This window comes from Urocitellus parryii, chromosome X (assembly GCF_045843805.1).
Source record: "Urocitellus parryii isolate mUroPar1 chromosome X, mUroPar1.hap1, whole genome shotgun sequence".
Lineage (NCBI taxonomy): Eukaryota > Metazoa > Chordata > Mammalia > Rodentia > Sciuridae > Urocitellus > Urocitellus parryii.
The window spans coordinates 75167007-75184802 of NC_135547.1; the positions used below are offsets into that span (position 1 = coordinate 75167007).

At 37.7% G+C, this 17796-nt stretch overlaps 1 protein-coding gene across 1 annotated transcript in view; it reads left to right on the plus strand.

The window, feature by feature from the left end:
- Kif4a (kinesin family member 4A) overlaps positions 1–17796 on the plus strand; it is a 143121-nt gene that overhangs the window by 72663 nt on the left and 52662 nt on the right. The window contains exon 18 of the mRNA XM_026399977.2: positions 399–509. Coding sequence (XP_026255762.2) covers positions 399–509 — 111 coding nt within the window. The remainder of the gene's footprint in view (positions 1–398; positions 510–17796) is intronic.

Sequence of the window (17796 nt, forward strand, 5' to 3'; positions counted from 1 at the left end):
GCTGTTGAATGTTTAACTTGTAGCATATGGAAAGTGGTGTTTAGAGGTCTCTTGCACAGATATCTTTGGAATATAGTGGTTGCTAAGTAGTTTTGTCCTTGAGGCTTAATAAACATTTCCTTGAACTTTTCATTTCTACAATGAATTCAGGGCTGGTTTTAGCTTGTAGGTATATTTTTCTTTTATTTCTTCAGAGTATTCATTTGTATAGTCTATACTTGGAAACCCTGTGCAAACATAGCAAGAGGGGTATTGCAAGCCTAACAGAAAATCTGTTGGTGGCCTTCTTAGCTTAGCTCTGGGCTTTCTTTCTTATTAATGATAATTATATCCATCTGCATATCAGCCTAGAATAAAGTACATGTGACTAATACTTGTACTGGTTTTTGTTTTTACAGATGATGAAAAACCAGCGAGTACAGTTAATGCGTCAGATGAAAGAGGATGCTGAGAAGTTTAGACAATGGAAACAACAAAAAGACAAAGAAGTAATCCAGTTAAAAGAACGAGTAAGTAACTAAAACTCCTCAGAGGCCCAACTAATAAACCCCTGAAATTATCAGCTTTGTATTAAATGTCTACTGTGTGAAACCTATCCACTCGATATCATGGGTAATATATGAGCTTTGCCTTTGAAGAATGTCTTGTCTAAAGGGGAAGATAAAACATAAGTGAGGGTTTTTCATACAAGGAATAAAGAAACCTGGGCTTTAAGAACCACAGTAATTAAGAGAAAGTAAAACACTCTTCCGGCTGGGGTAAAAAAAAAAAAAAAAAAAAAAATTATGTCTGAATAGGTCCTGAACAACAGGGAGGATTTTGATAGAGATAAGTAGGAGGATTTCAGATAGATGGAACAGCAGGAACAAAGGCAGAGATGACAATTTTATAGATAAACATAATTTGGACTAGGATAGTAGTAGAGGATTCAGTTGGAAGGGTAAGCCAAAGTTGGATTACTAAAGGTCCAAGAAGTTTGAACTTTATTTTGTTAGTAAGGTAAAGATGTGTAAGGTTTCTGAGGAACAAGGTGAACTCAGCAAAATATATATATATAAAAGATGTGTCTGGGAGTAATATAGAACAAAGTGAAGTATTGAGAAACTGGAAGTCTAGAACACAAGTTAAGAAAATCTTGTATGATCCAGAAATATTGCAAGGGCTTGAATTAGAGTACTAACAGTAGACAGCTCATTGGGGGAAAAACATTGATTTAGGGAAAATTTTAGAATTGGCCATAATGTAATGTGTTAGGTCAAGAGAGAAGTGGAGAATCACTTTCAGAATGACAGCTTAAGTAACCTCATGGACTCTTCCCAGCAAAACAACCACAACTGGTGAAATTTATAAACAAGCATAAAAATTCTCTGGAAACTATCCTAAGGGCATACAGCAAATGAGGAAACATTTATTCAGGAAAATCTACTAAATCCCAGTGAGAACAACAAAAATCCATGGCATTTGTGCTATGACCATTTCCCTTTCCTTAACCACCCAGCTCTCAATTTACAGCTATGGTCTCCTCCAAGTAAAAGCAAGTCTTCAGGATATTTCATCCTCCTTAGCTCCATGTTGCTAAAGTTCTATTTCAGGCAACAACAGCAAAGAGGTCTGGGGATCCCTTTTTCCACAAAGTACCTATATGTAGGATAGAAGCTTTATGCCTACTTCAGGGCAGGCCTGGCTACCCTAACCCATCTACTCATAGGATATTGAATTCAATACTGCCTCTGTTTAGAACCCTACTTGTAGAATCCCTCAGAAATGAGCTACTATTCCTATCCCTAAGTTCCAAACAACAGTATAGAAATTATACCTAGGGGAGAGGCAGGCTACAGAAATGTAGCCCCCCCCTAAGGGGACTGACTTTATTGGGCACAGAATTTAGGGAAGTTCAAGTCAAAGGTGCTATCAAAAACAATAGAAATTTTGGTGGTGAGCAACTAAGGAAGCTTGTAGCTCCATGAGAACAATAAGTAAAACAATGGTAAAAATATTCAAAGAGTTTATGACTTCATTTCCTCTGGACACAATGTTTTCCCTCTGTGCTTCTTGATTCTTCTTTTCTGCCTCTTCTCCACTTTCTCTCCCTCTTTTACTTACTTCATCCACAATCTAGGAATTTGGATTACCTGGTTAATATCCCAAAGTACAGGTTCCTCTGATTCTTTAGGGTTTTTTTTTATTATTTTATTTATTTATTTATTGTAATTGTAAAGGGGCAGAATGCTTTTATTTATTTTTATGTGGTGCTGAGGATCAAACCCAGTGCCTTACACATGCTAGGCAAGCACTCTGCCACTGAGCTACAGCCCAAACCCACTTAGGGGTTTTGTTGTTTTGTTTTGTTTTGTTTTGTTTTGGGTACCAGGGATTGAACTGAGGGGCCCTCAACCACTGAGCCACATTGCAGCCCTTTTTTGTATTTTATTTAGAGACAGGGTCTCACTGAGTTGCTTATTAGCACCTTGATGTGGCTGAGGCTGGCTTTGAACTCTTGATCCTCCTGCCTTAGCCTCCCAAGTTGCTGGGATTACAGGCATCCACCACTGTGCCTGGCTTGATTCCTTAGTTTTAATCTCTCATATTAAAAATGAATTTGTGAGGCCAGGTGCAGTGGTGGATGCCTGTAATCCCAGCGGCTTAGGAGGCTGAGACAGGAGGATTATAAATTCAAAGCCAGCCTTAGGAATTTTGCAAGGCCTTAAACAACTTAGTAAGATCATAACAATAAACAATATATATATTTTAACAAAGAGGCTGGGGATGTAGCTCAGTGGTTAAGCAACCCTGGTTTCAATCCCTGGTACCAAAAAAATAATAATAAAGAATTTGTGGAAAAACTCCTCTGAACCTTGAGGAAATCTGATGGTGCTCAAGAATCTAAGCTCCCACCCCTATTCCAACAATCCCCCTTAACTGCTTCTAAAATATATTTGTTGGCCTTTCTTAGCCTTTTTTTCTTTTCTTTCAATGCTCCAAAGCAGTTTTTTGGTTCATTTGAGTACTTGGGATTTGACAAAGTAGTGTTGTATAGTTTAACACTGTTAATTTGTTAAATGAATACAATGAAAAGTTTGTTGATAAATGAAGATTATTTTGAAGATTATAAAAAGCTTTTTACAAAAAGAACATTCTTGCTTAATGTAAAAAATATTCAGAAATATATAGGTTGAAAACTTCCCCAAACTTGATTAAAACAAACAAACAAACATGAACCTATACATAAAAAAAAACTTAATGAGGGCTGGGGTTGTGGCTCAGTGATAGAGCGCTTGCGCATGTGTGAAGCACTGGGTTCAATTCTCAGAACCACATAAAAATAAAGGTATCGTGTCCATCTACAACTAAAAAATATGTTTTTTTTTAAAGCTTAATGAGCTCCAAGTAAGGTAAACCAAAAGAGATCCTTACCCAGACATATCACAGCAAACTGTTTAAAGACAAAAGCAAAAAAAAAAAAAAAACCAACCAAACAAAAAACTTTAAAACAGCAAGAGAAAACAATTCATCACATACAAAGAATCCCCAATAAAATTAACAGCTGAAATCACATCAGAGATAATAGAGGCAAGAAGACAGTGTGCAACATACTCAAAGTGCTGAGGTAAAACTCTGTCACCTAGAATCTCATATACAGGAGAGTTATTTTTCAAAAATGAAGGCAAAAGATGGGAACAATGGGACATGACTCTTATCCCAGCAACTTGGGAGGCAGATGCAGGAGAATCTCGAGTTCTAGGCCAGCCTGGGTAACTTAGCAAGACCCTATCTCAAAAGAGGGACAAGGGATGTATGTAGCTCAATGGTATAATACTTGGCTAGTATGCACAAGCCCCTGGTTTCAATCCCTAGTGCTAGAAAATATATATAATTATGGCAAAATAAAACCATTACCCTATAAACAGAAGCAAAGAGAAATTATTCGTAGCAGAACTGCTTTACAGGAAAAACTAAAATAACTTCTTCAGGCTGAAAGCAAGTGATGCCAGATGCCAGATAGTAATTTGGATCTGAAAAGAAATGGGGGAGGAGGCAAAGAGTTCCAATAAAAATAATTATGTAGGTAATTCTAAAAGAGAATATAATTACATATTTTTTCTCCTTTCTTTTCCTAACTGAACTAAAGAGCAGTTGTATAAAGCTACACACAAACAGTTATATTGATAGGCCTATAATATATAGAAATGTAATATATTTGGCAATAAGAGCTCAAAGGAGGTATATGAGACCAAAGTTGTATTTAAGGAAATAATATCATCAAATACTGGTGTGAATCCATGGGAACAAATGAGGAGAATCAAGAAAGGTGAAAAAAGAAAGGTAAATAAATTAAATGCATTCTGCTGTCATATATAACAAATTAGAATAAATAAATAATTTTTTAAAAGAAAGGTGAATAAGAAAGTAGATATAACAAGCTCTAAATACATATATATATACTCTCCTTTCTTCTCTCAGCTTATTTAAAAGATAAATTATATAAATTAACAATTATAATAATGTATGTGGAGTTACACATAGATATAATATGCATATCAATAATAGCACAAAAAGGAAGGGGAATAGAGTTACATAGGAAAAAAGTTTCTGTATCTTATTGGATTTAAGTTAATATAAACCTGATATAGATTGTAAGAGGCATAAGAAGTAAAATGAAGAATCAATAAATGGGATTGTATCAAACTAAAAAGCTTCTTCACGGCAAGAAAACAATCAAGAACATGAAGAGACAGCCCACAGAATAGGAGAAAATCTTTGCCACCTGCACTTCAGCTGGAGCATTTAATCTCCAGGATACATAAAGAATTCAAAAATGTAACACCAAAAAAAAAACAAATAATTCAATCAATAAATGGACTGAGGGACTGAACTCTTCTTCACAGAAGAAGAAAAACGATTGGTCAACAAATATATGAAAAAATGTACAACATCTCTAACAATTAGAGAAATGCAAGTTGAAACTACACTGAGATTGCATCTCAATCTAGTCAGAATGGCAATTATCAAAAATACAAGCAACAGTAAATGTTGATGTGGGGGGAAAACGTACAATCCTACATTGCTGGTAGACTGCAAATTGGTGCAACCACTATAGAAAGCAGTATAGAGATTGCTCAGAAAACTTGGAATGCATCCACTATTTGACCCAGTTATTCCCACCCCTTGGTTTATACCCAAAGGATTGAAAATCAGCATTACAGTGACACAGCAACATCAATGTTTATAGCAGCTCAATTCACAATAGCTAAATTATGTAATCAACCTAGGTACCCGTCAGCAGATGAATGGATAAAGAAAATGTGAGATATATATATATATACACACACACATATATACATACATACACACACACACACACACACAATGGAATATTACTCAACCATAAAAAGAATGACATTATGGCATTTGCTGGTAAATGGATGGAACTGGAGAATATCATGCTAGGTGAAATAAACCATTCCCTAAACCACATGCTAAATGTTTTCTTTGATATGCAAATGCTAATTTCACAATGAGTGGGGGTGAAACCTAGGAAAGAACAGAAGTACTTCTAATTAGAAAAAGGGGAATGAAGGGAAGGGAGGGGGAATGGGAATTGGAAAAATAGTAGAATGAATTGGACATTACTATCCTGTGTATATGTGATTATACAACCAATGTAATTCTACATCAGGTACCACCAGAAGAATAAGAAGTTATACTCCATATATGTATGTCAAAATACATTCTACTCTCAGACTGGAGTTATGGCTCAGTGGTAGAGTGCTCGCCTAGCATGCACAGGGCACTAGGTTCAATCCTCAGCACCACATAAATGTAAAATAAGCATATTTGTGTCCACCTAAAACTAAGAAATAAATATTTTTAAAAATACATTCTACTCTCATGTATAACTAATTATATCAAATAAGAAGAATAAAAAAGATGTTTACTGTAAGTACTAGATCAGTCAATAAGAAAAGAACTCAAGATATAGTGAAATAATCATTAAGGAATTAGTATTAAACTAGAAACTATTCATTATTGCAAAAGAAAGCTGTAAAGGAAGAACAGAAGAACAAAAAGTATGATGCCGCAAACTGCCCGGCCCCGGGCCGGTTGAGTCCTGCTCCTGCTGCCGAGCACTGCCTGCGGCACCCCTGCTGAGCGATCCCCTGCTGAGCTGTCAGTGCACACGGGCTTGCAATCTTGCAACCCGGTTGGGCACAAAAACACAAGCCAGTCAAACTGAGACAAAGTTTTATTTAGAGAGAGGCCGTGTGCGTCCCCTAACAGGTGGGTCCGCCACGTGTGTGTTCTACCTGAGCCGGGGGGGGGGGGGGGGGGGGGTTCCCCTTCCCCCGGAACACCCTCCTACCATCCTTTCCCAACCAATGGGAACTCTCCCATTACAAGAGTGACATGAGTAACCTGAGTCCTGAAAATGGGCCCAGCTGGACAGCATGAGTCCAATTACCATATGAATGTGAATTGCTGGCTGGCAGTCAATAAAATCCAAAGGTGCCTGTATCAATATTTTTGCTGTGGCTCCTAACATCTGCCCCCTACTGTTTAAATAAACAACAGGCAAATGTGGCTAGGGACCGTGCCTGTTAGGTATGTCCAATTCACATATGGTTCTTACCCGTCATGGGAAAACTGACCTTATTGCGTCAGTCTCCTGGCTTAGGTTGATACCACTGTAACCGAATCATACCCGTCACTGACTACCGGTCCAGTATATAGCCATACCTGTGTAATAGGCCTATGCACCAGTGGGGGGGTGAGGTTCTTGCCTCACCTCTGTTGGCCCCCAAATTTAACCTTGGTGCCAGTGGGGGGGTGAGGTTCTTGCCTCACCTCTGTTGGCCCCCAAATTTAGACCATCACTAGCAGAAGGGAGAAAGACGCAGAATTGCCACGACACCAAGCCAATTGACGGCTCCTATGGAAACACTGGTGACACATCGGCTAAGATATTTAGCACTACCAGTTCGCTGTAACAACAAATAGAACACAATGTATATAGGTGATACATAGTCCAGACAAGTTGTGTAAGCAGTTCAAAGTGGAGGAGTCTATCAATATGTCCATTTCCTCCCAAGGTAAATTAAGTCCTTGATTGAGCAGTTCAAATTGGAGGAGTCTATCAATATGTCCATTTCCTCCCAAAGTAAATTAAGTCCTTGATTGAGCAGTCTTATTGAGTTATTTTGATTGATGTATCAATTTATACAGTTTATAGTGATAGCTATCATAAAAGTTGTAGTTTGGTCTTAGTCTTCACCGGCACTGGGATGGAGATGGGAATTATGGCCATGTTGCTAAAGAGACATTATCCTGAACAGAATTATGAAATATAATGAAAAGGAAAGGTGAAAGTAAACAAACATATCTGTTAACCACCTTTAAAAACAAAATTTAATAACAGCTGTTTACCTAAAGTAAATTAAACCATATAAGTCACGTGACTAAATTTTTTTTTTGAATACTTGTATCTATATATACATGAGCGCTCCTTATAAATGAAATATGGACATACACACATACAGACATACAACACAAAACAGCATACATAACATAGAACATATAAGACAATAATAAATAAAGGCCTTGTAGCTATAGCTAGGTGAAATCTCCATTGCAATGTTTAAAAACTTTACAGTTAAAAAAAAATAAATAAAACACAGTCAAAAAAATAAAACTGATCAGAAAAACACTAACCTAGGTTTGTATGAGCTTAAAAAATAAGGTAAAATAAAATAAAATAAAATAGAACTTTATGATGTGGGAAAAATGCAAATAATAAAATAGATATTGAAAAAGGCACCGTGGTAAATCACTGTCGCAGATGCAAGAATAGCCAGGCTGGAACTCTGGATATCAGCTGTTATGGATTTGAGTCAAATCATCTTCTTTTTCTGTAGAAATTGTTTTAGTTAATCTCTCTGGAATCCAAATTGGTTGCTGTTCCTCCTGTGGAAAAACACAGACGGAGCCCCGACTCCAGACTATTACTGGGTCCGGACCTTTCCATTGTCCTGTTAGAATATCTTTCCAAAGTACCTTAGGCTTATGTACATTTTTCGGATACATATGTCTTTCCGCAGCACTAAGTCCTGATGAATCCAAATTTAGAAAGTTTAGAGTAAAAAGGGTTATTTTAAGTTTATCTTTGGGGGATATATACCCCTTACTAATTCCCTCCCTTTGCTTTAATAAGTACATTTTTATAGTTTGATGAGCTCTTTCAACTATGCCTTGTCCCTGTGGGTTGTATGGGATTCCTGTTATATGAGTAATGCCAAATGATGAGCAAAATTGTTTAAAAGACTTGGAGATGTAACCAGGACCGTTATCGGTTTTTAACTGTTTAGGAACACCCACAGTGGCAAAATTTTGTAAGCAATGAGCTATAACATCTTTAGTTTTTTCTCCGGGATGAAGGGAGCCCATCAAAAATCCAGAAGAAGTATCAACTGTAACATGTAAATATTTTAATTTTCCAAATTCTGGCAAGTGTGTGACGTCCATCTGCCAAATATGGTTAGGTATCAGTCCTCTAGGATTGACTCCAAGATTAACTTGTGGCAAAAATGTCACACAATTTTGACATTGTTTTATTATATGTCTGGCTTGTTCTTTAGTTATTTTAAAACGTTTTTGTAAAGTATTAGCATTGACATGGAACCTTTTATGAAAATTTATAGCTTCTTCTATTGTGGAGAAAATATGTATGTCATGTGTAGATTTATCTGCTAGTTCATTACCCAAACTAAGGGCTCCAGGCAATCCTGTATGTGCTCTGATATGTCCTATAAAGAATGGATCCTTTTTATCCCAGATTAGACTTTGTATAGCAGAAAACAAAGAGAAAACAGTAGAGGAAGGAGAAATCCTACCAGCATCTTCAAGAGATACGATAGCATTAACTACATACTGACTATCAGAAAATAAATTAAATGTAGAATCTTTGAACATCATAAAAGCTTGCAATACTGCATTGAGCTCTACCTTTTGAGCTGATTGTTTGGGTACTAAAAATGTAAAAGTTTGATCAGGAGTAACTACTGCTGCTGTACCATTATTTGACCCATCAGTGAATATATTTGGAGCATTTATGATAGGGGTTTTTCTTGTCATTTTTGGAAAAACTACAGGATGCTTAGACCAAAAGGACAACAAAGGATTAGATGGCAAGTGATTATCAAATGCAACACTAGATTTACACATGATTATTGCCCAAGTATTTAACTCATTAGCTAACTCATCAATTTGATCCATAGTATATGGAGTAATAATTTTATTGGGAGAAATCCCAAACACTCCTTTTGCTGCTTTTATTCCTTTGAGTATTAATTGCCCTACAGCCTCAGGATATCTAGTAAGAATAGTATTAGGAGAATAAGATAAATGTATCCATAATAATGGACCTTCTTGCCAAAATACCCCTGTAGGAATATTTTTTGTCGGTAATACAATAAATAATAAAGGCAAACTTATATCAATTCTATCCAAATGCATATTTTCCATATATGTTTCAATGATTTTTAATGCCTTTCTAGCTTCAGGCGTTAACATGCGGGGTGAATTTGGATCTGATGGACCTTTTAAAATATCAAATAAAGGTCCTAATTCTCCTGTTGGTATGCCTAGATAAGGCCTTATCCAATTTATATCTCCCAATAACTTTTGAAAGTCATTAAGTGATTTGAGTTGATCTACTCGTATTTGAATTTTTGGTGGAAGGACCATGGTTGAGGATAATAGAACTCCTAAATAATTAATTGGAAGATTTAATTGTACTTTATCTATTGCTATTTCTAGATTATAATTTTTTAATAAGTTTGTAAGCGTGGCATAACATTCTAGCAATGTGTTTTTATCTTTATGTGCCATTAACACATCATCCATATAGTGAAATATCTGTAGTTCAGGGTTTTGATTTCTAAGTGGCTGGATTGCTTTATCAACATAAATTTGGCACAAAGTTGGGCTGTTAGCCATCCCTTGAGGGAGTACTTTCCATTCATATCTCTGATCAGGACCTTCATGATTCAGTGCAGGGATAGTAAATGCAAAATGTGGACTATCCTCGGGGTGAATTGGAATTGAGAAGAAACAATCTTTAATATCTATAGCTAGAACATGCCACGTTTTTGGTAAAGCAGACAGTTGGGGAATCCCTGATTGAGCAGGTCCCATAATAACCATCTCATTATTAATGGCTCTTAAATCTTGTAATAATCTCCATTTACCAGATTTCTTTTTAATAACAAAAATGGGAGTATTATGGGGAGATACGGAAGGTTGTATATGTCCTTCCGCTAATTGCTGTTTGACCAGATCATGGGCTACTTGTATCTTTTCTTTAGTTAGGGGCCACTGAGGAACCCACACTGGTCTTTCTGATTTCCAAGTAATTTTGATTGTCTCAGTGGCCCTTTTTGAAAACCCAATCCATGTTTATCTATCTCTTGATCTACTTGAATTGGTGCTGTTATATCTTGTTCTTGATCTCTTAATCTCTTTTCTTTTCTAAAGCCTTGTTTTGCCCTAGTAGTGGGCGCGTTAGGATTGATGTTATTTGTTAATGTCAATCCTAATTGATCTAGGACGTCTCGTCCCCATAAATTTATGGGGAGATGGTCCAATACATAGGGCTGTATAGTTCCTTCACATCCTTCAGGATCCCTCCAATCTAATACCATTGCACTTCTATGGGGATTAGTTGCCACTCCTAGGCCTCTAAGCGTTTGGGTCGCTTGCTGTAATGGCCAATGCTTAGGCCATTCCTGGCGAGATATGATGCTGAGGTCAGTGCCTGTGTCCAGCAGTCCATTAAAATCATGCCCTTGAATATTTAATTTTAGCATAGGGCGAGAATCTAAATTTAAAGATAGCATAGCCCAATCTACACCTGTGGAGCCTAATCCCTTGGAACCTCTTTCTACATTACAACTGGAAAATTTATCATGTAGGCTTGGTATTATTAATAACTGTGCTATTCTATCTCCTGATGAAATTACTGATATACCTCTTGGAGAACTAGCTATGATTTTTATTTCACCCTCATAATCGGGATCAATTACCCCAGGACTTATCATAAGTCCTTTAAGTGTAGAAGAACTGCGTCCTAATAATAAGCCTACTGTTCCCTGGGGAAGAGGTCCTTTTACTCCTGTGGGAATGATTTGAACTCCCATCTCTGGAGTTAATACTGCTCTGGCAGAGGCACAGATGTCCAATCTTGCGCTCCCTCTAGTCTGTCTGATGAGGGATCTGATGGATAATGCGTCCTGGGCACCACCTTGATGGTGCTGCTGGGTTCCTCCATTGCCCCGTATATTTGTGGTTTTGGGCCCCGGGGCATTGGGCCCTCCAATTCGTTTTTTGACAACGGGGCCTGATGCCTTTCTCCACGATATCGTGGGTAGACACTTGGTCTTTGTCCATTTTTTGATAACGGAATACCCTCTATGGTGGTTTGAGAATGGCATTCATTAGCCCAATGTCTCCCTCTATGGCATCGTGGGCAAATACCCGGGATTCTACTCTTTTGATACCTAGCTTTGTTAAACCCTCCTCCTATGGGGCAATTTCTTTTAAAATGCCCTTCTTGATTGCAATTATAGCATGTTTTTGGCTTGGTACTTAAAGCCTGTTTTACTTCAGCTGCCATGACTTGTCCTTGTTCATTAATGTCTCTACATAATTTAATATATGTGTTTAAATCTTCCTGTTTCCACGGTCTAATGACCTCTTTGCAGCAACGATTTGCTTGATCGTAAGCCAGCTGTTTTATAAATGGCATTGCCTGTTCTGTATTTTCAAATGTCTCAGAGGCTGCTTCAATAAGTCTAGCTACAAAGTCAGCGTAGGGCTCATTAACTCCTTGTATTATCTTAGATAGTTGACCTTGAAAATCCCCTTGTCCCTTTAAAGTTTTCCATGCCTTAATTGCATTTATAGTGACTTGAGCGTATACGCCAGGATCATATCTGAGCTGTTGCATTTGTTCTTGAAACTCCTCTTTTCCCAGTAACATTTTCAGGCCTCGTTCAGGGTAACCTGCTTCTGCATTTTGCCTAGCTGTCTCCTTGCAAAATTCCTCATTGGCAATTTTCCATAATAAATACTGTCCTCTATTTAGCACAGAATTACACACGTTAGCCCAATCAGCTGGTGTTAAGTTCCAGCCGGTAATAGATTCGACCATACTGACTGTGAAGGGAGCGGCCGGGCCGTAGGCTGCTACAGCTTCCTTTAATTGTTTTATTATTTTGAAATCTAAGGCACGGTAAACTCGTTCTTTTTCTTCTCCCTGCTCAACTACAGGGCATGCTAGTTTTTGGGGTCCCGCCTCAGGATTCCGTTCATCATCTATGGAGGCAGGTAAAGCTGTTGGTTGAACTATGCCCTCTGGTGGTGGAACGGAGTTAGTAGCAGCCTCCCTATCTGACGACCGTTTTTTCCCTGAGCTTGCCTTGTTCAAATTTTCTTCTATCTGACTAGCTTGAGAGACCTTTTGTTTTGCTTGACCTAATATGTTTTCTGCCATGGCTTGGACCTCTAACAATTTACTTAACAGTTTTTCGGTTTGTTTTTTACTAGATTCTAATCTACTATAAAGGTAACGTAACCCAATAAGATAGGATAGAAGAAAGCCAAAACAAAATGAAACAGAAACGGAGAGGAGGAAAATGATTATGTCAATTTTCTCTCTCTCAGGGCCGAATAACTTCAAACCTTGAGTCAGCCATTTATCCCAACTCATCTGAAAAAATTGTAAGGCTAGAGAGCCTGAAATAAGAGCAGAATAAATCAAAACAGAAATACCCATTCTGTCGCCTTTCCTTAGGGGCGAGTGATATTACTCACCTTTAAGTTTTGGGCGTTCCCAGTACAGGGCCACCAAAATGCCGCAAACTGCCCGGCCCCGGGCCGGTTGAGTCCCGCTCCTGCTGCCGAGCACTGCCTGCGGCACCCCTGCTGAGCGATCCCCTGCTGAGCTGTCAGTGCACACGGGCTTGCAATCTTGCAACCCGGTTGGGCACAAAAACACAAGCCAGTCAAACTGAGACAAAGTTTTATTTAGAGAGAGGCCGTGTGCGTCCCCTAACAGGTGGGTCCGCCACGTGTGTGTTCTACCTGAGCCGGGGGGGGGGGGGTTCCCCTTCCCCCGGAACACCCTCCTACCATCCTTTCCCAACCAATGGGAACTCTCCCATTACAAGAGTGACATGAGTAACCTGAGTCCTGAAAATGGGCCCAGCTGGACAGCATGAGTCCAATTACCATATGAATGTGAATTGCTGGCTGGCAGTCAATAAAATCCAAAGGTGCCTGTATCAATATTTTTGCTGTGGCTCCTAACATCTGCCCCCTACTGTTTAAATAAACAACAGGCAAATGTGGCTAGGGACCGTGCCTGTTAGGTATGTCCAATTCACATATGGTTCTTACCCGTCATGGGAAAACTGACCTTATTGCGTCAGTCTCCTGGCTTAGGTTGATACCACTGTAACCGAATCATACCCGTCACTGACTACCGGTCCAGTATATAGCCATACCTGTGTAATAGGCCTATGCACCAGTGGGGGGGTGAGGTTCTTGCCTCACCTCTGTTGGCCCCCAAATTTAACCTTGGTGCCAGTGGGGGGGTGAGGTTCTTGCCTCACCTCTGTTGGCCCCCAAATTTAGACCATCACTAGCAGAAGGGAGAAAGACGCAGAATTGCCACGACACCAAGCCAATTGACGGCTCCTATGGAAACACTGGTGACACATCGGCTAAGATATTTAGCACTACCAGTTCGCTGTAACAACAAATAGAACACAATGTATATAGGTGATACATAGTCCAGACAAGTTGTGTAAGCAGTTCAAAGTGGAGGAGTCTATCAATATGTCCATTTCCTCCCAAGGTAAATTAAGTCCTTGATTGAGCAGTTCAAATTGGAGGAGTCTATCAATATGTCCATTTCCTCCCAAAGTAAATTAAGTCCTTGATTGAGCAGTCTTATTGAGTTATTTTGATTGATGTATCAATTTATACAGTTTATAGTGATAGCTATCATAAAAGTTGTAGTTTGGTCTTAGTCTTCACCGGCACTGGGATGGAGATGGGAATTATGGCCATGTTGCTAAAGAGACATTATCCTGAACAGAATTATGAAATATAATGAAAAGGAAAGGTGAAAGTAAACAAACATATCTGTTAACCACCTTTAAAAACAAAATTTAATAACAGCTGTTTACCTAAAGTAAATTAAACCATATAAGTCACGTGACTAAATTTTTTTTTTGAATACTTGTATCTATATATACATGAGCGCTCCTTATAAATGAAATATGGACATACACACATACAGACATACAACACAAAACAGCATACATAACATAGAACATATAAGACAATAATAAATAAAGGCCTTGTAGCTATAGCTAGGTGAAATCTCCATTGCAATGTTTAAAAACTTTACAGTTAAAAAAAAATAAATAAAACACAGTCAAAAAAATAAAACTGATCAGAAAAACACTAACCTAGGTTTGTATGAGCTTAAAAAATAAGGTAAAATAAAATAAAATAAAATAGAACTTTATGATGTGGGAAAAATGCAAATAATAAAATAGATATTGAAAAAGGCACCGTGGTAAATCACTGTCGCAGATGCAAGAATAGCCAGGCTGGAACTCTGGATATCAGCTGTTATGGATTTGAGTCAAATCATCTTCTTTTTCTGTAGAAATTGTTTTAGTTAATCTCTCTGGAATCCAAATTGGTTGCTGTTCCTCCTGTGGAAAAACACAGACGGAGCCCCGACTCCAGACTATTACTGGGTCCGGACCTTTCCATTGTCCTGTTAGAATATCTTTCCAAAGTACCTTAGGCTTATGTACATTTTTCGGATACATATGTCTTTCCGCAGCACTAAGTCCTGATGAATCCAAATTTAGAAAGTTTAGAGTAAAAAGGGTTATTTTAAGTTTATCTTTGGGGGATATATACCCCTTACTAATTCCCTCCCTTTGCTTTAATAAGTACATTTTTATAGTTTGATGAGCTCTTTCAACTATGCCTTGTCCCTGTGGGTTGTATGGGATTCCTGTTATATGAGTAATGCCAAATGATGAGCAAAATTGTTTAAAAGACTTGGAGATGTAACCAGGACCGTTATCGGTTTTTAACTGTTTAGGAACACCCACAGTGGCAAAATTTTGTAAGCAATGAGCTATAACATCTTTAGTTTTTTCTCCGGGATGAAGGGAGCCCATCAAAAATCCAGAAGAAGTATCAACTGTAACATGTAAATATTTTAATTTTCCAAATTCTGGCAAGTGTGTGACGTCCATCTGCCAAATATGGTTAGGTATCAGTCCTCTAGGATTGACTCCAAGATTAACTTGTGGCAAAAATGTCACACAATTTTGACATTGTTTTATTATATGTCTGGCTTGTTCTTTAGTTATTTTAAAACGTTTTTGTAAAGTATTAGCATTGACATGGAACCTTTTATGAAAATTTATAGCTTCTTCTATTGTGGAGAAAATATGTATGTCATGTGTAGATTTATCTGCTAGTTCATTACCCAAACTAAGGGCTCCAGGCAATCCTGTATGTGCTCTGATATGTCCTATAAAGAATGGATCCTTTTTATCCCAGATTAGACTTTGTATAGCAGAAAACAAAGAGAAAACAGTAGAGGAAGGAGAAATCCTACCAGCATCTTCAAGAGATACGATAGCATTAACTACATACTGACTATCAGAAAATAAATTAAATGTAGAATCTTTGAACATCATAAAAGCTTGCAATACTGCATTGAGCTCTACCTTTTGAGCTGATTGTTTGGGTACTAAAAATGTAAAAGTTTGATCAGGAGTAACTACTGCTGCTGTACCATTATTTGACCCATCAGTGAATATATTTGGAGCATTTATGATAGGGGTTTTTCTTGTCATTTTTGGAAAAACTACAGGATGCTTAGACCAAAAGGACAACAAAGGATTAGATGGCAAGTGATTATCAAATGCAACACTAGATTTACACATGATTATTGCCCAAGTATTTAACTCATTAGCTAACTCATCAATTTGATCCATAGTATATGGAGTAATAATTTTATTGGGAGAAATCCCAAACACTCCTTTTGCTGCTTTTATTCCTTTGAGTATTAATTGCCCTACAGCCTCAGGATATCTAGTAAGAATAGTATTAGGAGAATAAGATAAATGTATCCATAATAATGGACCTTCTTGCCAAAATACCCCTGTAGGAATATTTTTTGTCGGTAATACAATAAATAATAAAGGCAAACTTATATCAATTCTATCCAAATGCATATTTTCCATATATGTTTCAATGATTTTTAATGCCTTTCTAGCTTCAGGCGTTAACATGCGGGGTGAATTTGGATCTGATGGACCTTTTAAAATATCAAATAAAGGTCCTAATTCTCCTGTTGGTATGCCTAGATAAGGCCTTATCCAATTTATATCTCCCAATAACTTTTGAAAGTCATTAAGTGATTTGAGTTGATCTACTCGTATTTGAATTTTTGGTGGATGGACCATGGTTGAGGATAATAGAACTCCTAAATAATTAATTGGAAGATTTAATTGTACTTTATCTATTGCTATTTCTAGATTATAATTTTTTAATAAGTTTGTAAGCGTGGCATAACATTCTAGCAATGTGTTTTTATCTTTATGTGCCATTAACACATCATCCATATAGTGAAATATCTGTAGTTCAGGGTTTTGATTTCTAAGTGGCTGGATTGCTTTATCAACATAAATTTGGCACAAAGTTGGGCTGTTAGCCATCCCTTGAGGGAGTACTTTCCATTCATATCTCTGATCAGGACCTTCATGATTCAGTGCAGGGATAGTAAATGCAAAATGTGGACTATCCTCGGGGTGAATTGGAATTGAGAAGAAACAATCTTTAATATCTATAGCTAGAACATGCCACGTTTTTGGTAAAGCAGACAGTTGGGGAATCCCTGATTGAGCAGGTCCCATAATAACCATCTCATTATTAATGGCTCTTAAATCTTGTAATAATCTCCATTTACCAGATTTCTTTTTAATAACAAAAATGGGAGTATTATGGGGAGATACGGAAGGTTGTATATGTCCTTCCGCTAATTGCTGTTTGACCAGATCATGGGCTACTTGTATCTTTTCTTTAGTTAGGGGCCACTGAGGAACCCACACTGGTCTTTCTGATTTCCAAGTAATTTTGATTGTCTCAGTGGCCCTTTTTGAAAACCCAATCCATGTTTATCTATCTCTTGATCTACTTGAATTGGTGCTGTTATATCTTGTTCTTGATCTCTTAATCTCTTTTCTTTTCTAAAGCCTTGTTTTGCCCTAGTAGTGGGCGCGTTAGGATTGATGTTATTTGTTAATGTCAATCCTAATTGATCTAGGACGTCTCGTCCCCATAAATTTATGGGGAGATGGTCCAATACATAGGGCTGTATAGTTCCTTCACATCCTTCAGGATCCCTCCAATCTAATACCATTGCACTTCTATGGGGATTAGTTGCCACTCCTAGGCCTCTAAGCGTTTGGGTCGCTTGCTGTAATGGCCAATGCTTAGGCCATTCCTGGCGAGATATGATGCTGAGGTCAGTGCCTGTGTCCAGCAGTCCATTAAAATCATGCCCTTGAATATTTAATTTTAGCATAGGGCGAGAATCTAAATTTAAAGATAGCATAGCCCAATCTACACCTGTGGAGCCTAATCCCTTGGAACCTCTTTCTACATTACAACTGGAAAATTTATCATGTAGGCTTGGTATTA